General features: G+C 37.4%; 1 protein-coding gene across 2 annotated transcripts in view; it reads left to right on the top strand.

Annotated features, from left to right (window-relative positions):
- The window catches only part of LOC134651931 (E3 ubiquitin-protein ligase RNF144A), a 171185-nt gene that overhangs the window by 130483 nt on the left and 15790 nt on the right, over positions 1-24912 (top strand). For both annotated transcript variants that reach the window (XM_063507050.1, XM_063507048.1), the window contains 2 exons: positions 3443-3605; positions 22143-22273. In XM_063507050.1, coding sequence (XP_063363120.1) covers positions 3443-3605; positions 22143-22273 — 294 coding nt within the window. The remainder of the gene's footprint in view (positions 1-3442; positions 3606-22142; positions 22274-24912) is intronic.

The raw sequence follows: 24912 nt of genomic DNA, 5'->3' as shown, positions 1-24912 counted from the left end.
AGCAGTTAAAAAAGCAAAATAATGCTATATATTTACTCACGACGATACGGTACATTCTATTTTTAGCCGTCACTATTACATCGATTTTCTCGTAAAGTGTCATTTCATGGAACTTCCTAACTATGTAAACAAAAGTCACTAGTAAATTGACATTCAGAGACATTTTCAGTATGGCGGTTTGTTTACATAGTTAGCAAGTTCCATTGAATGACACTTTAGTTATTATGGTACGAAATAGTTCAATTGACGTAAAAATGTCTTTAAATAGTAAAAATAGACAAAGTTTTATCAAGGATTAAAAGAAGATTGTGGTAACGCTAACGAGACACCAATAAACTATTATTTAGGAAATTGATCACTGGGGTCTTTATAATTCACCACAAACAATGGTCTATAGAGACATTAGAGACTTTGTGATAAAACAACGCAATTTCATTAAGTGTGAGCTCGTTAGGTCTTGATTGACGACTAGGTAGAAAATGGATGTCCTAAGAGTGAGAGAGACTGATTACAGCAATAAAATTTGTATTGAAAATGAAATCCCATCAAAAACATTACATTTAAAAAGGTGCAAGTCTCGCAACGCTTCTACTACAAAAAAGTTTTGAGATGTAATGTGAAACCAAGTCGGTTATTTTAATCAGTGCCAGGGGGTGTTAAACCGTATTATCAATAAGATATCTTTAATTTGTAATACGTATGTAAGTTCGTTTTGAATTTAGAGTTTTAGGGTGTTTTGGGACTGGGGTATTTTGTTGTTAGGCTATTTTGAATTTATGTTTATATGAGAATATGTGTTTTTGACCTTATGTTGTACTGTGCAATAGGGTAAATTGAGTTTAGGTTCAAGTGAACCGGAAACCTTGCGAGCACACCAGAGACAGCATCGGAGTAGAAGCATATACAAGAAACATCATCTTATAACATTGTAATGCATTGCTAAATACATAGACCACACTATTGTAAGTTAATCAATACAATCATTGTTTGACCATCACTGCATGAGCCATCATCGCAAGGTTACATACAAATCGTGTCCAATGTAACCTTTCGAGAATCTCCCATATGTTCTTAACACAATATATAAGTTCGTTACAAATGCTTCCAAAGTGCAGAGAAGTTGAAAATTAAATAAAGAAGTTTGTTAAGATAAGTTATATCTTATACCTTTAAACGAGCAATTCTTGTTTATTTATTTATTTATATGTATATATTTCGGTGATCTTGGAAACGGCTCTAACGATTTCGATGAAATTTGGTATATGGGGGTTTTCGGGGGCGAAAAATCGATCTAGCTAGGTCTCTGGGAAAATGCTAATTTTTGAGTTTTCTTATGTTTTCCGAGCAAAGCTCGGTCTCCCAGATATTAGTAATAGTACTTATATGTCAGCGGTCTTGGACTTGTAAAGTTAATAGAAGAGTTGAAAGTTACGACGAGAAATGTGACTTTATAATACATTACATACCAATTACATACCTAGGGAGGTGAATTCGTAAATGCTCCAGATCGCAGGTGTTTGTGGCCCGAACCTAAGGTGAGAGCCATAAATATGCGATCTGGGGCCAAGATAACTCTGCAGCGATTTTGTTAGCATAGACTGTGCACGTGTTATTTTAAACGTCAAACTTTTTTGAAATAATGACGTTTAAATAAACACATGCACAGTCTGTGCTATCAAAATGCACTGTGTACCACCACTACAGATGAACAAGTTGCGGAAAGTTTCAAAAAAGTTGGAAAAGTTATCGGAAATTTCAGGAAGATTTCATGAGGAATCAAGGGAACTCTCATTTTGGAAACGTAAAATTTCAATACCCATAAAAATTAGAGATGCTTTCGAAAATTTCCAACGTGGAAATTTCAACAATTTCAGAAACTTTCCGACGGTACATCAATAACCACCTTTAACGTGTACGGTAACGGTGCTATTCACCGGTTTACAGTTTTACAGTCGAAATTTTATGGAATTACAAGTTTTACTTTCGAATTAGCTCAATAGAAGATGCAGTCACGGGGAGGTAGGGGTAAAACGGCTCGCTTCCAGTGTTATTTCCCTTCGCAATAATAAGCACCATGCCATTATTGTCTCGAACAAGACTGCAATCATCTTGTAGGAAATTGCGTCCGCTTTCCCAAGTCAGTGTTCAGTAACGACGCTATGATCAAAAGTTAAAGTAAATGTAACATAACATTACTCTTAGAGGACGGAGAAATGCTATAATGAGTTTGAATGAGAAAATAACTCTGTCAATGCACATATTATCTCTTCACGCTTAAAGTCAGAGCACAAAGGCTGCGTCAGAAATCAGAAATTTATTTGCTTAAAACATGGCCAGTACAAAAGTATTTACAACAAAGTTATTGAGTTTCACATGCTTTGTCACTAAATAAATGCAAATATACACATGTATTCTAGTATAACTAAACTATTTTGGCGAAACCAATGTCAATATATTAAATAACATAGGGCAATTTCTTTTCTCTTCAGGAATTCGTTAACAGAGTAGAAGCATTCCTCTAGCAATCATTTTGAAAGTTTTCTTTTCAGTTCCCTTAAGGGCAAGTTTTTGAGACTATTCGGAAGAGCATTAAATAATCTGATGGGCATGGATGGCATGTGCTTAAATCACTCCAACAATTCTGACATATCAGGGAAATTCCTGACGTATGGCAACCCTAAATGTATATTGTATACAGCAATCTGCAGCTGTGTATACACTGTCTATGTATAAGGCTAAAAACAGTAAATAGCAGGTATTCCCGGGCATTGAACGAGTCTCCACTGGATTGGAAAATGATCAGCATCTGCATTCAAGCACAAAGCTATCGATTCTATGTCCGTCCGGGACAATGCCGTCTTTGGAGTCGGCGTGAAATATGACGCCATTGTGCAGAGTCGATATCGGGAAACCATCGAGGACATTTCAGCTTTGGTTATTTTAGCAATTTCATTGTATCAGTGTGTTGAGACATCAGAAACAATTATAACTTGAAGATTGTATATATAAATGAAACACGCCTTTTACATTAGTTACCGTAAGATCAAAAAAGATCCGAAAATTTCATGGTTTTTCAAGAATTTGACAATGGCCCGATAGGGTTACACTTGAATTTTACAAGAACATTTGGCACTTGTTAACCAATAAAATAAAAACGGGACAAGTGCGAGTCGGACTCACCCACCGAGGGTTCCGTACTTATTGGTATTTGTTGTTATGGCGGCAACAGAAATCCATCATCTGTGAACATTTCAATTGTAGCTATCATGGTTCATGAGATACGGTACAGCCTGGTGACAGACATACAGACGGACAGAGGAGTCTTAGTAATAGGGTCCCCTTTTTACCCTTTGGGTACGGAACCCTAAAAACCAGCAGGTATTTAATGCAAGGAAGAATGTAGTAATAAAATGGGCTAAACGTATATTCTCTCTTGTTACAGTGCATGAAAGCGTACGTGGAGTTCGAAGTGTGCAACGGAGCTTACGAAGTGTCATGTCCAGACGCTCGGTGCCGGGTGGGCGCAGCACTGGCTCTTGAAGAGATCTCGCTACTGGTGGACGCTAGCGTCATGGAGAAGCATCTCAAGTTCAGGCTTAACCATGGTGAGTCTTATGACAACACTTAGATGGCTGGCAGTCCTCAACTGTGCGTTTCTCCAGAAACTTCCTGCCTCGCACAGCTGAACTGTGGAATAACTGTAGCCTGCGGTATTTCCGGATCGAAACGACCTTTAAGCCTTCAAGAAAAGGGCGTACTCTCATCTTAGATGCCGCACTTATAACTTCTCTGGTGTTGCGGGTGTCCATGGGTGCCATTGACCCTTTGTACGCCTCGCCTATCGTGTGCGGCGCGTCATCGTGAACCTTGTCAGAATGCACGAAGGTTGATTTTGGGCTGTAGCCGTGCGCGTCATTTGACGTCTTTGGTGACTAAAGAGTTAACATGAGCCGGGTCACATACCCTGAAGAAAGCAGCTGTTCGTTATGTGTATTCTGCCATAGACCAGCGGGTCCACTTGAACGTTAACCAACTACTTTTCAATCTCACTTAAATTTATGACCTTTGAAATGGCAGTGAGGCATGGCATGTGCTTTAGGGACACAAGCTGCGACTTGAAATTTTACTTACCTTATGTACTTGGCTGGCACGATGACCCTATGAATCTTGGCCTCCAACACAAGAGCACGCCACTTTTCTCTTTGCTTTGCTTTGACTTGAAATGTTGATAAAAGTTATTTTGCTTTGATCGCAACGCGTTAGCAACGTTTCTGAACGCATTAGATCGACTATCAACACAGATACGGTTGCTGTGTTCCTGACACACGTGAATGCTCGCGCTAATGCTAAAAACAAATGGACTTGCGCTCTGATTCGCGCGTTTCACATAGGGCTGTCAGGTGGGTGTAGGATTGCCGGTTTTTATTTTATTTCAACCGAAAATAAAACGATGAAAGAATATTCTAGGGCTTATAATGACATTTTTGATCCACACTTTTCTTGACAGTTGTCAAAACGAATCATTAGAGCCTTAACTTAACTCAATAGGTTAACCAGTAGCTATCGAGGAGTACTATCGAGCTGTTTTGATGACTATCCGAATTATTGTATTATCATCTCAATTGCATATCTTGCAGGTTAATGGTCCGAATCTGGGCCACGGCAGGATAATGGGATCCATGAGCAAACGAAGGAACTCTTCAATTATTACATTAGGCATTTGGTTACTTTTATTATTTGTAACTGCTAAATTATTCGCTAACGAGACTTTCCTCCCTCCCTCCCTCCTTGCATCGGTTTCCTCATCACTGAGGGCCGTGGCCACTTCTAGGGAACAGCTTCTCTTTGACAATTTGCCGCCACCTCGTTCTGTCTGTCGCCGAATGTAGGGCACCATGGAGCATTGCATCAAGGGCTGAGCGAATTTGGTCTGTCCACCGCATTGGGCTCCTGTAACTCGGCTTATCGCCTTCGATTTTACCAGTGATTACTAGCTTTTCCTGCTTTTCCAGGTTATCACTGCAACCGAGACTGCTATCGAGACTTTAATCCAAAAACAATTCGTCGACACCCCTATCTTCCGCATGTCACCTGCATGGCATAATCCCCATGCTATTTGCATGACGCGCTCTATTTCTCCATGCGTCAGCATACACCATGCGTGAATGTGATTGCCAATAATGCCAATAATATAGTTGGTCAAACCAATTTGTCAGTAAACAGGAACAAAAAAAACTATACTCATCCTTTTCTTTTGGGTGCTAGTACTAGTGTAAGACAAAGATAGTATGATTCTCTCTGTCTATGTTTGAAATGAGACAGTCCTTTGACACACAATACTATCGAGAACCATCTTCCGATATCGTTATATCACATTTAATTACACAAACGGGTCTACCGCGATGCAGATTCTTTGTTTTTTACCTTAAATTCCGACGTTTCAGCAGAATTGCAGCAGCTGTGGTCACGGAAATGAAGGTAAAAACACGGATTTAGAGTTAATAAACTGGATCGAGTACATTGACCAAAAAGTGTGTCCACATGAGAAGTCAAACTAGAGCCCTGCATCTCGTTCTAATTAGGGTGACCATAAGACATCTGTATGTGGGATATTAGGATAACATGGAATATATCAGTAGGGTGTGTCATTTTCTAAATAAAGTGAAATTTTAAGTGGTCAGGTTTTTTTTTCATTTGTAGTCGGCCTCTTTCGCACTCACTCATGGTATGTTCATAAAGGTAGGCTACCCTTTTGTCCACTTCAGTTTTTTTAAGTATAAGCGTCATTGAAGATCTGTTTAGCAAATATGACGTTTTTTTTAAAGTTGGTGCCTTTTTTCTATTGACGGAAATGTGTCCTACCTATAAAGAATCGATGTCATATATAAACAGTTTAACACACCTAACAAAATATTATGTATAAATGAGAGTCCGTAATGTTTAAGGAGTTAAGCACTTTGGTTTTAAATTTTGGCAATTGAAGGGATGTTTACAAAAACAACATACCTGACTACACTGGTTGACACCTGAAACGATTAACAATGTATGTTCTTAAAAAAGTGTCAACCGGTCTAAGCAGTTATGTTGTTTTTGTAAACATCCCTTCAATTGTTCTACAACAAATCTTAAATTAAACATGCCGTATTAAAGACATAAGGTACCTATTATGTTAAACTTACTTTTACATTACCTACGTTAATAGTATTAATATTACATTACCTACGTTAATAGTATAATATATAATTTAATATTCCAATTTATTTATTGACATTATAATCCTGAATTAATTTATGTGACTATGTAGATGCTATTTTATTAAATAATTGGTAACTTTAAATGATTATGTTATATAACCTGATAGAATCGTATAAAGTCCTATATAACTGTAAATATAAGTACCTACTATTGTGTGCCCTTACAGGGTGTCATGAACTGGCCTCTTAAATTGTAACACCTTATTATGTACATGAGAATGCAATATTGAATAAATGACTAAATGACTAATAATAACTAATAAGAATTCTGTGAGACCGATTCAAAACGTGCCGACATCATAGTCACCCTAATGAGTTTGACAATGTTGTCTTGTATTTTTATAGTAAAATGTAATAATTGTGGCTTTCTTGTGAAACAATATTCCACAATTAGCAATTATTTCACTCCAACAACCTTTAACACAACATTTCTTCACAATTTTTAAGAAATTTCGCATTCACGTGTTTTGAAGAAATGTCATCAAGTTGGGGATACCAATTAATATTTAAAGTTACTACAACTTCTACCATACTAAAATTTAGTTTTTTTTTGCTGTGTATGTGCTTGGTTTAATCAGTTAATAATATTGGCATCATAATTATTTACAAATTACTTAAAAGATATCAGAACTGTAGTCTGAATATAGCACTAAAATTGTATAAGAAGGTAATTAAATTCAGTAGTTTATTGATATAATTTCTACCATAATGGTATCCATAATGGTTTCTTTTTTTTTTTTTTTTGGTATCATTTGATATTTACCAGTCGCTTTTCGGTGAAGGAAAACATCGTGAGGAAACCGGACTAATCCCAATGCGGGCCTAGTTTACCCTCTTGGTTGGAAGGTCAGATGGCAGTCGCTTTCGTAAAAACTAGTGCCCACGCCAATTACTGGGATTAGTTGCCAAGCGGACCCCAGGCTCCCATGAGCCGTGGCAAAATGCCGGGACAACGCGAGGAAGATGAAGATGATGAATGGTATCTTTTTAACATTGGCAACATGTGCGAGTGAGACACAGGGCTCGGGTTTTTCTATCTCAAGTGGACCGTTTTCTCTAGTCTGGTACGAACAACTTTCTGTCTCGGTGATAAGGTTCAAATTAGTATGGCAAAAAAAGTGACAACTCGCTCCAGTTTAAAAAATATAACTTCATGGGTAAAAACAACGAAACTATATCGCCGTAGACCCGTTTGTGTAATTAAATATGTGTACGAAACGCGAGAGTTCAAAGTGTTATATCGTTATATCAGGCCCCACGTTATATATTTCACCACGGCGACAGGTGCGACAATTCGACAAATGTCACTGTTGCTGACGTCACAGGCATCCATGGGCTACGGTTACCGCTTACCATCGGGCGGTCCGTATTCCTGTTTGCCACCATCATTGTATTATTTTAAAAAACTTTATTATATCGGCAAAAACAGGTATTTCTCTTTCGAAGTTTATGATGATGATGATGACAATTGTCACACGATTTAATAGAACTTTCGGTAATTCTTGACAGGAAATGAGTTCTGTGTCGGAATTTCGTGACAATTGTCGTGTTTCTTGTGACAATTGTCATTAGCTTCGCAAAATAAGTACGTACTTATTTATTGGCGATATAATGGAGTTTTTTTTTAATTGATATGTTGGTGGCAAACAAGCACACCGCCCGTCCGATGGTAACCGGTTACCGTAGTCTATGGAGGCCTGTGACGTCAGTAACAGTGATGTCAACAATTGTCGCACCTGTCACCGTGGTGAAATAGGGGCCAGGTAATTTGTGTATAGAAATTTTATACGAATTAAGTGACACTATATACTTAAGTATGTCATGAAGACTAGTCAATGTAATTTAATTTCACACTTTCAGATAGGTAGGTTTATAATTGCCTCGCTTACGCCGTGATTTAAGGCTTGTGAGTGGCATTTTTAATTATGCCGTAGGTACGGCGTTTTATTTATTTATTTGTTTATTTAGATTAAGGGTTAACTAGTATATCCCTTGCAGTAAGTATTTATAAGTAGTCTTCAGCCTTAGGCTTAGGCCTTGATTTATTCTAGCCAGTCATATTTCGATATCGGTACCTGGGTACCATTACGACGTGCTAATCCAACAGCTTACCAAGCGCAGGTGGGACCAACTTTCCGATTGCGCATCATAGGAATTACGACACAACTTGATTGTCTTAATATAATCTAAATAAATGTGTAAGTCGAATAAATGGGACGATCTTAGACTAATCGAGCTAGCCCCACAGACCCCACAGTAAGCTAAAAAAAACCGGCCAAGTGCGAGTCGGACTCGCGCACGGAGGGTTCCGCACCATCAACAAAAAATAGAGCAAAACAAGCAAAAAAACGGTCACCCATCCAAGTACTGACCCCGCCCGACGTTGCTTAACTTCGGTCAAAAATCATGTTTGTTGTATGGGAGCCCCACTTAAATCTTTATTTTATTCTGTTTTTAGTATTTGTTGTTATAGCGGCAACAGAAATACATCATCTGTGAAAATTTCAACTGTCTAGCTATCACGGTTCGTGAGATACAGCCTGGTGACAGACGGACGGACGGACGGACGGACGGACGGACGGACCGCGGAGTCTTAGTAATAGGGTCCCGTTTTTACCCTTTGGGTACGGAACCCTAAAAACAAGCAAAAAAACGGTCACCCATCCAAGTACTGACCCCGCCCGACGTTGCTTAACTTCGGTCAAAAATCACGTTTGTTGTATGGGAGCCCCACTTAAATCATTATTTTATTCTGTTTTTAGTATTTGTTGTTATAGCGGCAACAGAAATACATCATCTGTCAAAAATTTCAACTGTCTAGCTATCACGGTTCGTGAGATACAGCCTGGTGACAGACGGACGGACGGACGGACAGCGGAGTCTAAGTAATAGGGTCCCGTTTTTACCCTTTGGGTACGGAACCCTAAAAAGGCTTATTAGTTATTATAATATATAGATAAATATGTACATAGAAAACATCCATATTTCCGGAACAAATATGTGTGATGAACATCCAAATAAATGTCCTTACCATCATTTAAACCCGGGACCTCCTGCTTCGTAAAGTGTCATTCTATGGAACTTGCTAACTATGTAAACAAACCGCTTCAATTTACTAGTGACTTTTGTTTACATAGTTAGCAAGTTCCATAAATGACACTTTAGACAGGATCACTTTTATTTGTCCCGTTTCTTCGTTAACACCTGTTTCTCGCGCTATTTCAATATGTAGTTTCAAATTAGGCAAGCCGATGGCGATCGAGTTAGACGACGGATAGACACGCGGCTGGGTCACAGACTCTGGTTACCTAAAACCAGTAGGAACAACAAGCAAGGGTGCCTTAATGCCTTTAAACTTAGCTCACAACGTCACGCGATCCCCGCATTTGCGTTTACTTTGATACCTTGTGATTTTACGAAGTTTCTCCTTGTAATATCGCCTCTGGGAAATGAGAAATTGTACTGGATTAATGGGCAGGCAATATCGGAACTCTGAAGATATAAGAGAGTCAATACAATAGATATTCTTTTGGTGTTCGTCTCTTTGTTATCTATTTTTTGGTATAGTTACTTTACAAGTTATTTTCGGAAACAAATTATAAATATATGGCTGATATGAAGATTATGAAGGCCTCTTGAGACAGTAAATTCTTATGAAACTGTTATGGATAATTGGATATATTATGATCTGCCAGTTGTCAAGTGTCATTTATCCAAACAAAAATAAAGGTATCTAATCATTTGGTCAGAGCACGATTCCATTAATTCATTTTATGCATCTATTTTATATGTAGAAGAATGCTTTCGCATGTTAAGGGGCCCACCGATTACCAGTTCGTTGGACGATATTAGCATGTCAGTTAAACGCAAAAGGTGACAGTTCCGAATAACTGACAGGCTGATGTCGTCTGGCGGACTGATCATCAGTGGGCCCCTTGAGGCTGTTTTCTTCCACAACCAATTCAAGTGAAATTTTACCGATTCAGGTCTGAGAAATTTTCAAAATGGCAGAGCCCAGGAATTCGCGAGGTCGACAGCTCAGGACGCCACTAAAGTAGTTTATTTTTTTATTTTCTTGTTATGGACTTGAGGGCGGTGTTGCCCCTAGTCAACGTCAAGTAAATTGTTATTTGTTCTTCATTTTTATGGCTTTCAAAATTATGGCTTCAGTCCAGTAGGACTTTTTCGCCAGTATCAAGTTGGTATCTGTATTAAACAGTCAGTGTACGGTGATTTTAGCTCTAAAGCAATAGCCGGTCTTTACAAGCACCACGTGGACTACCGGCTGTTGACTCCAAACTGGTGGTTAAACGCGTTTCAAGATTAATTCTCCATTCACTGCACACTACCACATTAGTTTACTGTATAAAAAGCTATCGGTATTACACTTTAAACAATGTTAATGAGCATTTGAGCAAAAAAACAAAGGAATTAATCACGAATCGTGACTATCAAGATGGCGCTCGAACCGGAAGTCCACTAAAGTAGTTGCTTTCCTAGTCTATGTCCTGTACAAACAGCACCACTCTTAACTGTCCATCAGTGGACCTTATGCCTTTTGTAATAAGGTTTACGAACTATCAGTTAACAGTGTGGGCGATGGTACCCAGTGTCATATTGTAGCCCTTTTCTCTTCCTAGTAACAAATATTATTTCGGTTTGCGGTCGGGCCCCGCGTGAAGATTGTGTTGTTCCGCGGTAACCGCTTTCGCTTCCAATGGCTGAAAGTGTTGAATACTAATGCAAATGACTATAGTTATTTGTACAACAAGTGATCAAAGTTTGATATTTCTTCGAGTGCTTATTTTGAGTCCCGTGCAAGCGAAAGATTCTATAGAATCTTGAGCGTAGTAAGGGACTCAAAAGCGCACGAGATGTAAATAACTTTGATCTCGTGTAGTACACAACATTTTTCACCTCAGCGCAGTGAGAACATACCTATTAGACAACTTGAAAAATGTAATCCTTGTTCATCACTTAATACCTGCACTCATGTTTTCTTAAGATATACAAACAATTAAGTTTAATTACCGCAATGGAACACAAAAACAAAACGTAATAATAAATTCCATTAAAATAATATAGAAATAACAAACATTAACTGACACTTCAATCGACAACATTTTTGAAAAAAAAAATCTTTGTAAGATAGGGTCCGAATTGCGGATACGTACTATTTGTCAACTATGGTAGAAATTCTTAAAAGTAAAATAATTAATTTTGCGTGATGATCTGTGTATTTTTTGAGTTCGATATTTTAATTGTACAATAAAATACCTAAAATATAGTATTTTATCAGTTTTTATTAAATCTTAAACTTTATTTTTATTTATTAATTATTAAGAATTCATACTCGTACGTGGTTTGGAACGATGCGGTCTGAAGTTTTTCGGGGGTCTATTATAAACCGTGAATATAAAGTCCGTCAACCAAATCTTGTCAGTAGTAAAAGGCGGCAAATTTGAAAAATCGCGGGTTAGCAACACTGTGTTCGAATAATTCCAAAATGCGTGTCATCTGTGTTTTATCTGTGGAATGTGGATCGTGAACGACAGCCGTCACCTTATTTGTTTTCATTTGGTTTTCATTCTGAATCGTTTCTGTTTCAAGAGATATTTCTGCTGTCACCATTAAATACCAATACATTAAATAAGAATAAGCAAAGCTAAGGGGCCTACAATGTACAATCATGCTCGTTGATGGTAAACATTACTAAAAATTGAGGTTATGACAAGTACATACTGGAAGAACTCTTTCGAACTTTTAAGATTATGTTCAGTTTTTTTTGTTTTAGGGTTAAAAGGCATAAATAAAATTAAAACGTATGCCTAAATCTATCCAACAAGACCATAAATTGTGTCCTGGAAACCGTCCATAGGCCCACATGTCTAATATTTTCAGCAATCAGTTGTGACTATTTACAAAGATGCAATAGAATACTACAGAATATTATGCTTGGTTGAAGTGACCCGGTAACATTGGTAACTTCATTATATTTTTTCAATTAATGACCTGAATTATAGTGTAAGCTAAAGTGACCCTTATCTTATTTACCTTTAAATTAAATAAACACCCATATATCAGTTGTTTTATTTTTAATATGTAATCCTATTGTACAATATATACCAATCAAAAAAATTACACAGGTATGTCATATTCATCCAGAAGAGTACACTAATTTACATTAACAAGTGGCATATTATATTATAAATAACAAATATATGCACTATCTAATTATCTGCATTTTGATATGATTTTATTTTAGTAAACTTAGAAGACATAGATAGGGAACAAAGAGAATATAAGCACTACGATAGAGAGTTGTTTTTGATATCTTCAAATTTGTTCATCATTTTGATTAACATTGTTTTAACATCGCTTTTAAATTGTCCGTCCGTTTCAAATTTTTTCAATAAACCGCGAGTGACAATTTGAATTGACGTACGCAGGGCGCGCTCAGCGGAAAAAAAAAATCTTTTGGTTCGATGTACGTTGCTGCTTTTCTTAGCGCAATACTGCTCTTTGAGTGTTGCCCTACTTTAGTTTGCTTTACATTGCTACTGACAAGATTTGGTTGACGGACTATACTGTTGAATGTCGTTTTAACTTTTTTTTGTCTGTTTCTTTTTGCTAACAGTGTGAAAGGGACAGAGATAATAGAACCCAAGTATTTCGAACTTTTATTAGACCCCGCATGTTGAAATGACATTTGACTATAAAGGTCACTTGAATGTCATTTTGTCTCACTCAGTGAGCAAAATCTCATTTTGCTCACTGTTTTTAAGAATCAAAGTACCCTTGTTCGAGCTGCTGAGGTGAAAAAGAATTTACTAGGAAATTTATATATTTGTTCTCTGAAATACAAAATGTATTTCGCTTGCCTTTGTATAGTTTAATATTTACAATTTATATTAATACTGTATGTGGAGTGTTCTTAATAGCGAGCGTGAACATAGCTGTTTCATTTGAAGTTTTGAACGTTATGTTTAACTCGGATTCAGTTACATTTAATTCAGCCAGCCTATTATGGATAGCTTTATCCATCTTTATCCACGTGATAAAATAACTGTCACTGTTTAACACCGTGGGAAAGAAAGTGACGGACACCGTTTTATCACGCTGTCACGTAGACAAGAACGACCATCATATCCGTACAGGTCACTCGAGGAAGTTGTCAACAGAATTAGGTTTATACTTTAAAATATAATTTATGCGGTTGGAGGTAACTCGAATGTTATACAGATTTACTACGAAAACGATGGCACTGGCCAATACACACCAGACGCGTAAATATGTAGAAACGTACAAATCGATTCAGAAGAGTCGATGTTTTTTTTTTTTTTTTTTAATTTATTGTTATATAAAAACACATACATAAACAGTAACAAAAATTTCGCCAAACTGTAGAACAGTTTGTTGGCGGTGCGCTCTTATCTTTTATCTTAAATTAAAAGTTAGTAAGTACCTAAATCTAAAACAAGCTCAAATAGAAGTGTACAGAAATACAAACAAGTATAACTAGTTAACAGTTCACCTCGATTTAACTGCACTAAAAGTAATAATAATGCTATGTAGTGTACATATACCTATACTAACAGTGGTTTTTAGAATAATTATTTAACAATATTTCTTTAAGCTTTGCCTTAAGACTACCTATTTTTAATTTATTTTTCTCCAGTAAGAGAGGATATTTATTACAAATCTTGGGTGTTACATATTCTTTAGTTCGTTTACCGTAATAATTCAATGTCATGTCAAATGCCTAAAATGGGTATAAATCTTATGCCAGCTCTAATAAATCGACCTGTACTAGCAGAATATTCATATCGATGTCTCATAATTCAGTGTGATAGTAAATAAACCGGGTAAAATATTCAATCTCATGTTTTCCCCGCGCTCGCGAACTGGGCCTGAGTAGATTGACATACTTAAAGAAGTCCATCTTAAATAGAAAACCCTTGAGAGACTCGGCCGTATTAAATAAATGGATCACTCACACTAGTTGGTCACACGCCTTTGTTGCCCAATCCTTATACTCCTCATGCTAATGATAATTGATAAGAAAAGGTTGACTGCTAGGTCATCCTCGAAATGGATCAAAACATGTCGAGGTGTCATGTGCATTCAATTTGCGAGTGATTCCGGTTTAATTTACATATTGAATAGCATAGTTCTTCTTCAAATAAAAATTACTTAAGTAATATCATACGCAAAAGAAAATCGCTACAAGAATACTGCTTACCGATATGAATCGGGACAAAGAGGCAATAGCAGTGGCCAGTAGTGTTACTATGATGATGATGAAGTCACGCTTGGACATGAACATGAAAAAAAAGATGCAACCGAGATAAACGTTTAAGACGTTTAAGTTAAGTGAGACATTAGAGACAAGCAGTCGTTGTATAAGAGATTTGAACTTACATTCTAATGTTCAGATATAGGTTACAAAATTACCGAAGATAGGTAGGCTACTGTCATTGTCCGTACACTATGACGGTACCCTCTTATCGGGCTCGGGATTTCATTGGTTATGCAATGTTTATAAGCCATATCTTATGGTAATGTATGGACCTACATTTGCGATTATGTACGGCAGGAATATTAACACTTTCGCTGCTAAAAATGTGGGAGTCGGGTTCATTAAGAATTGGGGATTGGGTTGTCATTTAGACTTCGATTAGGAAAGGTTTTGGAATTGTTGTAAGACGCCTACACACAGCCTTCACGGCAGTAAGTTTTTAGGCACTTGAAGATTGCAACTAATTCTTAATAATAGGAGAAAGGCGATGAAAGCCGATGAGTTGAGTTTAAGTACCCACTTTTCTACACAGCTGGTATGACGACGTGGGTACTTAAGCAGCACGTAAGTACTGTACTAAGGAATTATATAGAAATATTTATTAAATAAATATTTGACTACTATTTACTACTTACTTACTTGGCTGGCACGATTACCCATAATGAGTCTTGTCCTCTAACACAAGAGCACGCCACTTTGCTCGGTCCAGAGCGGTATCACGCTAGCTTTCGCCGACGCCGAGCTCACGGAGATCTGCCTCCACTCTGTCCGATCAACGATGTTTGGGATGACTAAGTAAGTAGGCCCTTTTGGCTGCCCGATCTTCACCCATCTTTGACTACAATAAAGCTGCGTTTTCTACCTGGGATGTGCAAAGATGAGTGGCGTGGCGAGGGATGTGTTTTTTAAGGACCAATAGAATTTTGTCATCTAGACGAGAATAGGTAAATTAAGTGATTCATTCATTCTAACAAACACATCTCTCGCTACAAATCCGCCCACGTCTCTGGTGGAAACCGAGCGTAAATGGATCTAGCAATTAGGTACCTCTTAAATACTGAAATGTCTTCAGCAAATACACTGCCAATAAACTTAATCTCCTTTTCGATTATTTCCAACTTTATTATTGTTCGATTAATTTTCCTTTCGTTGATTAGGGACCATGTTTTCCTGTTGCTATTCCAATATATGTAATCTTTTACTTATAGTTCCTTCAACCTATCCCTTGGGTTTTATAAAAAAAAATCCCAGGCTAAAAAACAACTAGGCGGAAAACTTAGGTTTCGTTTTGCTGTTTCTTTTAAAAATAAAAATAATATACTTTATTACGAGACCGCATCCCGTCTCAACTACACTGAAGAGGGATAACAAAATGTCTCTCTACGGAAATTTGCATTCAATATAAGTATAACCCATTTTCTTTGCTCTTTAGTTGAAATTGGCGAAGCGGCAAATGATGGTAGGTAAATCATGACTATAAATAAATGTTGACTTTACCGCGGATAAATTTGTTTTGTTCACCTCCGTTGCTGGTTGCGGTTACGCCCCATTTTGCAAATTACTGATGTAAGTACTTTAATGAATTTACATTTTTACTTTAGGGCAGGGGGCCTAGTCAAGATGACAATCGTTGATAGAAAACGCCAAATGAATCTTAAATAATGTATGGAAATAGTCTCGTGACTTTTCGTAGCATTCCGCTACATTTTTACTTTTTTGCGTTTGTCGATGTAAATACGATTTTCATCTTAGCTAGGCCCCCGGGTAGGCCAAGCAAAAGATGATAATGCTATAATATTCTACTATGTAGGTAATCTATGGTCACCTTCCGTCTGTAGTGCGTGACAAAAAAACGAACATCGAGTTTAGACTCGTCAGAAACGTCTAGAATAATTATTATTAATTGATAGATGTACAAAATGATTAGCATAATCTACAGAAGCTTTGGGAAGAAAACTCAATCTAAAAATTACACTTTTGATAGAAATAATCATCTGATATTATTCATCTGATTTAGTCTGGGACGATTCTTTTCTTTAATATCTTAATTCCCATCTTATTTTAGTTCACTTCATAACTGTTATTACGTCAATTTCTCATATCAAATTTTGAGTCATTTATCTTATCCAAGTTTCATCTAACTGACAAATTCTCGAACTGATAGATCTTTCCGTTAATCTCCTACATTTATCCCCGTCGGTATACGTTTCAATATCATTCTCTCGAATATGAGCGGTGAAGCCAAAATTTTATTACGTAGCTGGAAAATAAATCACTGTCGAGGAGTATTAGAATTTCTTACTCACAACAACAGCGAATATAAAGGTCAAAATTAGACATTTTGATGAAATGTCAGACTTTGGATTATCTATGCCTATACTTACTTAGATAACTAGACATAGATTAAGGAGACTCTGATATTTATAGATTAAGAATTTCATCCACCTTTTTTAGGGTTCCGTACCCAAAGGGTAAAAACGGGACCCTATTACTAAGACTCCGCTGTCCGTCCGTCCGTCTGTCACCAGGCTGTATCTCACGAACCGTGATAGCTAGACAGTTGAAATTTTCACAGATGATGTATTTCTGTTGCCGCTATAACAACAAATACTAAAAACAGAATAAAATAAAGATTTAAGTGGGGCTCCCATACAACAAACGTGATTTTTGACAGAAGTTAAGCAACGTCGGGCGGAGTCAGTACTTGGATGGGTGACCGTTTTTTTGCTTGTTTTGCTCTATTTTTTGTTGATGGTGCGGAACCCTCCGTGCGCGAGTCCGACTTGCACTTGGCCGGTTTTTTAGAATCGATTTTCGGATTTGTATAAAAATATTAGCCTCCACCCGCGACCTTGTCGGCTTAAAAGTATTTGAATCTCTATTTTAACCCCTATTTTTATTCCTTTGATGTTTAATTTAAAAAAACATTTCTTAACATACCTAGCTACTACAACATTTGAAAAGTACGTTTTTCTACTCCAGCACTTAAATGTGTCAATTAAATGACTGACAGTGATATCTAAAGCAATGTCATTTGAATGATTTTTCTATAGGCTCATAAGATGACTGCTAGCAGTCATCTTATGAGTATAATACAACTGCTTTATTTTTTTTAAAGATACAAGTTCCGATCATCTTGATTGAAAGAGGTATGTTTTCATTTACAATAATAACTCTTTTTTTTTTTTAAATAATAACTCATTTTTTTTTAAATAATAACTTTATTTTTTAATATTTTTTTTTTTTTTTTTTTTTTTTTTTTTTTTTTTTTTTTTTTTTTTTTTTGCTGCAGCTGTCATAGAAAAAGTAATGTATGCAACAGCTCATAATTGGTTCTTAAAATTCTCGGGTCTTTTTTTACAAAACTCGACTACGTCTCGTTTTGTAACTTCGACCCTTGAATTTTAAGAACCCTTATTATATCACTGTTGCATAAACTACTATTCAAATTCCAAGGGTCCTTCAAGAATTTAAGTACTTACCTAGTGCATTATCTGTCAATTTAACTAAATCATTTGTTGCATATGCAATATGCTTATAATTATAAGATTACTCGTTCAAGAGTAAATTATAAAGATACAAGAAGATATAAGATATAAGAAGGCATGCGTATCTCACGTACTTGCATTGCATGCGCATTGCGCACATCTCGATGTCACGGTCGTGTGTTGACTCCACTAAGGTGGTTCCACACGATCTTACGCCCGACTTATTCGTCCGTCGGGTATATGTCAAGCGGCTAGTAATATGTTTTTGTGGGTCGTGACCCCTTGATATGTCCATCTTCGGCATCATGCATTAGCGATTTGGGCAGTCCATCTAATTTTTTTCGCGTTTCTTCACATTTCCCCTCCATCTTTCCACTCACATACATAAAATATGAGATACGGTATGGCTACTGATTGGGACGTCGGAAATAAAAGAATTTTTCTAATCCCAAAATTAATGTTTCCTTTGTGTCCTGTGGTTTTTTTCTAAAATCTGTACCTACATACCTATATAATCTCCACAATCTAACCGGAATTTGTAAAAAATTACCATGATACAAATCCGCTAATGATACACGTGTACAGCTTACACGTACCTAATGTCATTGGCAACGAAGCTTCGTGCGAAACGAACTTTGATTAGGTTTGCTTATTCATAAACGAATTTAACGCTATTTTTGTGTTGCAAACCGGTTTTATTTATAACCCTTAATATGTGCCATTAATCACTGTATACAATGTATTTGAATGATCGGTTTGGTGCCAAGCAAATGTATTTCAATATAATACTTCAATATGTAGATGCCGTCATTGTATTGTTCTTGTGGTATTGGAAAAATATCTAGACAATTGTTTTATTGTCTCGTTTTGCTCATTATTTGGTATTCTCTCGCATAGGACTATACAGCCACGAACGCAAGTGTCGTCACCAGGATGCTGCTTAAAACATCTGACACAGATGAAAAGGCCTATTATTATTATCTGGTTTTTCATATTTTCTAGGCTTTCACCGGATTACTGCTATGCACGGGCCTAGGCCAAGTGCATCACAGAGGTAAGTGTAATATCTATTATCTCTTCATAAGGTACAGCAGATTGAGCGTTCCTGACCGTTGTGTGAATCTTCAAGTTTGCGGTAAGTGGTTCAGTAGTTGGCGCTATGGAAAGGTTTAAGGTTGCATGGGTAGTTGATAGTGATGTTGGTCTGATTGCAGCAGCAAGCGTTTCTTGGTCAGTTTGTAAGAATTTTCTTATAATGCGGCATGTATTGAGGATGGCGGCTTTCTGAAGGAGATGGAATGTTTTGGGCGGTAATTTTAAGGTCCTTAGAGATTGATGTAGCTGTGTGGGTAATTGGGTATAACGCCTGTAGTGGATAAAACAATCGGTACTTTTATCACTTTCTGTAGATGCCATATCCGGATTATTTCCTCTTTCAGTTCAATGTATTTGTTAAGTTTTTCGGCTATGGTACTTTGTAAGTTATATGTATTAGGTACGGCTATATCTATGAGGTATCCAGTTTTGCAAGTTTTGTCTATTAATGTGATGTCAGGTCTGTTATGATGAGTAGTTCGGTCAGTAAGGATAGTTCGGTCATAATACAGTTTGGCTGTTGGGTTGTCTAATACACTTTCAGGTTTATATTTGTAATATGGCTCTATTATTATTGGACAAATACCAAATAATAGGCAAATGTTGAATAATAAGATTAGGTTTAGTGTCTGTTTGCCCGTTTTCAATCTATCAATAAGTAAACACAATATTACCACAATCACCGTAGAGGCAAGAGCAACACACTCTTTCGGGTGGAAGCAATAGAAATATCTGTTTTCAACGCATGAAGTAACAATCTATACCGTAAATGTGTGAATAAATTCTTAAATAAATGGTCTACAATTCTACATTACTAAACATATAATAATGTCAGTGCGGTTGTTAAAACCCAGCTAATAAAATAGTTTCATTCCATTTTACGCCGATGCAATCGTAAAGCGGCGGTTCGTATTGCATGCAACTACGCAATAAAACCTATAGATACGGCTTTTACTACAGTTCTTAAGGAATCACATGAGATTGAAAGGATGCCCTTTGGGCTAACAACTCTTCCTACATTTTCTAGGCAATTCTTCTCAAACATTTTCCTGTAGGCCTATCGCCGTCGTGCTTATATCGTTTATCGCTGTGGATACGCCATTGTTATTCGTTTCGCTTATTCTGTGTTTAGATGCCTTCTTCGTCTTCTTATGGTGCCGCCTCCTGCCGGAGGTTGGCATTTTGGTTGTTTTCACTTTTACCGCTGCAGCTCGAAGCAGCGATCTGGTGCTTATCTTGAACCAGCACCTGAGGTTTTTGAGCCACGAGGTACGTCTCCTTCTACGTTTTCTTTGCCTTGGATTTTCCCTTGTATTACCAGCTGCGGGTGGTATTTGTCATTTTGTAATCCATGACCAAAGTACTGCAGTTTCCGAATCTATATAGTATCTAAAACGTTTCTTATCTTTTGCACTCTGCTGCACGCTGTCATCCGTCCATGAGATTTTCATTAAGTATTCTCTTGTACACCCACATCTCAAACTCCTCTAGGTGTTTACTTACGAGTATAGCTTTAGTAAGTAAATGCCTTAAAATCCTGTGTGACATCGTGATTTACATGAACGCCTTAAAAGGGAGGAAAAAAAGAAGGAAGTAAACGCGCCCTTTACACGTCGCTTCCTATTATCATTACTACATGATAAATCCATTACGATGATTCATTATGCCAGCCTTTAACGTCACTATGATGTATCGATATCGATTTTTTTAATGTTTATCTGAGTTCACTGCCTTGTGAGACTGACCTAGAAACGTGACGTTCAGTTTGAGTTATAAATAAAGACACGTGGTTGATAGGTGCAGTAAATACACTAGTTTTTATTCTCTTGGCAATAAAGATGTGCCCAGAAAATTACGAATGTGTGAATTGTGTTCTAAGATGTCCTTATTTGATTTTGGATTCGATGTTCCACGTTGGATTTGAGAAAGGAAAATGTCAAAAAGGTATTGAATGCATGCTCTCTTGTGAATATGAAGCATTGTTATTCTCAATGTATTTAGATTTATTTAAATTTTTCGTAATGAATATTTTAAATATTTCGGAAAACATCCCTGGCTTTTGCGTCGCAAAATTATGGCTCAAGTGGGTGAATCTTTAAGGTCAACGCAGCGCGTTCAACGACTTTTGTCCTCGTACTTCAAGCAACCCGAATCTTTGTGGTGAAACCTGTTTTAGCCGAAACTGTGTTCTTCCATAAAAGGCCTGGACGGATACTTCACGGAATTACGGATGTGGTGATCGCATATTTAACAGGGTCCGAAGACCGCGTAAACGAAAACGTGGTTTAAGGTCCACATTGCGCTAGCGTAAATAGGTGTTGTAGATTCTTTAAACAGTCTTAATTTAGATCAAGCATTACCCAAGTTAAAAATAGCATCTCGGTGACTAAGCTAATCGTTTCTACATTGTCTGTGTAATGAAGAGGGACTATAATTAGAAAAGCGTGCACAGTACCTTAACCGACGGTGTAATTGAAACACTCTTGTAACACCGTCGCTTTAATTACTTTAATACTTTAAACGCGGTGAGAGGTGTTGGCATGTTGTTTTAGCTTTGAATTAGGTGTCCAGCGGGCGCAGCATGGTTCCATTTTTATCGCCTGTCGCTATGCCCGTCACTTTCGCACTTACATACTTGTTAGAACGTGACAGGGTGACAAGCGATAAAAATGCGACCGTGCTACCGCCGCTGATGTCTGATATTGAGCACATATAGAAGTAATCAAAGCTAGTATCTTAATTGTTATTTGTTCTTGTTTTTTGTTGTTCAATTCTGACAAAATCAGCTCATTTCAGCCAGTCTGTTAAAAGAAATACTAATATGAAAGGCTTACAATTGCTACAATATGCACTAATGTGATGGTTTTCAAGAGTGATCCTGAAAACGTAACCATGACAAGGAGTGAAAAACCAAAATTGATGTACTCTTTAAAATGTAACCTTGAAAAATAAAAAACAAATGAGGAGAAATACACACAGAAACTTACATTTTTTTTTTGTTAACAGAAGTGGCGATGGACGCGAACCGCGCCTTCTGCCCCCGCGTCGGTTGCGACACCGTCGTGTCGCTGCGCGCCGCCAGCCCAGCGCACTGCCCGACATGTCGGCACGACTTCTGCTCGCAGTGCAACCAGGAGGTAAGCTTTTTGAAGTGAAAACTTCTTTAGCGGCGCTGTGCACTTTTTGTGACGGGGAAAAAATTTTAAACTCGCGAGAGGTGTCACGTGACCGTAAGACGTAAGACGGACGTGACCTGATCGAAAAACTGTTACTTCAATGTCATTGAGTTTTTCTTTATTGATTTAAATGCCATATAGTGAGGGTCGCTCTAACTGGTATTAATATAACTCGAGTACTAACAGTGATGTGCTTAGGGGTTTCAAGTAATGCGACTAAATAACGCTAGATGGCGTTAACCTCAATTATACATAGTGCTGCAGACATTTTGCAATAGTGATTGAATTTTCACTTCTGCCAGCACTCCCGGAGTGCAACCCGTTGTTTTTTTTTGTCCAATTTTCAAGTGGTGACTTTTTTTGCGTGTGTGGTTCCTGTTCCTTAACTCACCAACCGAGCGGCAGCTGATATTCACGAGGCTTCATCTCCCTTATCACTTTACGGAGCTATCTTCCGGGACGCAATTATTAACGAAGTTTGCGCCTGGCCCGGAATCTATTACGACGCATTCGCCGGATCTGGAGTCTGGACGCGCTTTAACATTGTATAATACACATTTCTATCCAGGGGGTCAAGGTGCCTAGCCAAGATGACAATTCCTTGCGCTACGACAACGAAACGCATTTGTCTCTCTATCACTCTTTCATATTAGTGCGACAGTGACAGTTGAGTATCGTTCTTTCGAGAGCGTTAACGATTGGCATGTTAGCTACGCACCCAGATTTCTCTGCAGCTGTTTATACTTTTCTAAACACAACTTGTAGGTACACAATATTAATAAAATTGTGAGATTCACCAGTTACTATCTATACAGACTCACTCGCTATATCGTAAAACAAGAAAAGCGCAACGTAAAAACAGTCGGTTTTCACCATAATAAACCGCGTCGCACCCATTGTCCAATGGAAAGCTCCCGACCTATTGTGCTCACGCGCAGTGTTATTACTATGTCACCGAGCGATGGCTCTCCCGGGTGAACCATATCGCAGCATAGTCGGAAGTGGAAGTGCTGTTTCCAATCAGGTATTTTTATATTTCATGACATTAGGGACGCAGTTTAACATTGTAGTTTTAATTGACCGTAGATTTTTTCTCATAATTATTTGCCCTAATAAGGTTCTGATTTTCACTAGTAAATTCATCATTCAGAGACAATTTCAATCCATTAGTTAGCAAGTTCCATAGAATGACACTTTACTGATAAAGTGCTTCAACACTCTACAGTCACACATATTGATTGTGTAGACATTTGATTTGTCACGTGTTTGTTTTGTGTACGGTACCGTTTCGAAACGGTACCATAGCATAAGGATGCTACCGGTATAAAATAATAAGTATCTTTCTTCTTCTTATCTCTTTCTTATCTTTAAACTTAAATATCAATTTAATCTTGTAATTTTAGGTGTTACTCGTATTATTAGGTTGTTATAATTCGTAGCTGCCTTTTTATCCTAATACACTAATAGTAATTATGGGCCTCAAGGTCACTCTACATTGGTTATCAGCACTAGATTTGGTGTGCAATGGCAATAGACCCGAATGCACAAATGGTCGCGCGCCATGTGCGCTGGGAAAACCTGTGGGAGTGGGAACGCGCATTTACGCGCTAGAGGCTGGTTTTTTCACAGGTTCAACAGCTGCTAGACGAACTTATCGCGCGATAAAGATAAGATAAATCTCAGTTTGTCAGACTCAGACCACAATTGTTGTTATATTTCTAGGGTGCCTTAATTGTCTTGTCTATTTTCATTAACTACAGATTCGCCTCACAACTTAAAAATCACATAATCTCTTAAATTAAAACTAAATGAATTCTTCAGACTCGTAGTAGTAGTAGTAGTAGTAAACTCTCTCTTTATTGTACAAAAAGACATATTAAAAATAACATACAATTAGTAAGAAGTACAAAGGCGAACTTAACCCTCTGAGGGATCTCTTCCAGTTAACCTGGTGTGGATGGTCTTCAGACTCGTATTGAATATCTACCTATTTCTACGGGCATTCATGCTGTCGTCTCTAGAATGGCGGGCAGAAGAAAGGCTAGGATTTATAGAAGGGCTATACAATGCCCTCGCTGAGCACCACTTAATGTAAAAGCTTACCCGGTACAAAGAATATTGGCCTCTCTATACAAGTTTTTAGTTTTATCATAGAGATAAATATTAGTAAAGAAAGAGTGGTAACTACATACATCAGTTTTGTTACCAAAACGCGAATTATTTCGTAGTCGACATCTTACGTCAAGTAATGGAACTATCAGTACCGCTAGTTGTCACTAGATGTCACAAGTTTCGACACTGACGAAAAATGTACTACTAAAACAATTTACAACTAATACTATAAGCAGAAGGAGTTGAAAATAGGGTTCCGGCGGTTAATCCGGTTATAATATTAGCTAATAATTTGATTGTCGAGCATTAGAGTTTTTGTTTGCCGCTACATCTATTGTCAAGTAGCAGAACTGATAATGTCCGCTAATTGACGTTCGATGATAACTATACGAAATAACTCGCGTTTTGGTAAGAAAACTGATGTATGGAGTTACCACTCTTTCTTTACTTATATTCTCTATAGTTTTATTTGTCGTGCAGCGTAGGCC

This window comes from Cydia amplana, chromosome 11, assembly GCF_948474715.1.
Source record: "Cydia amplana chromosome 11, ilCydAmpl1.1, whole genome shotgun sequence".
Lineage (NCBI taxonomy): Eukaryota > Metazoa > Arthropoda > Insecta > Lepidoptera > Tortricidae > Cydia > Cydia amplana.
This window is presented reverse-complemented; position numbering and strand designations above follow the sequence as displayed.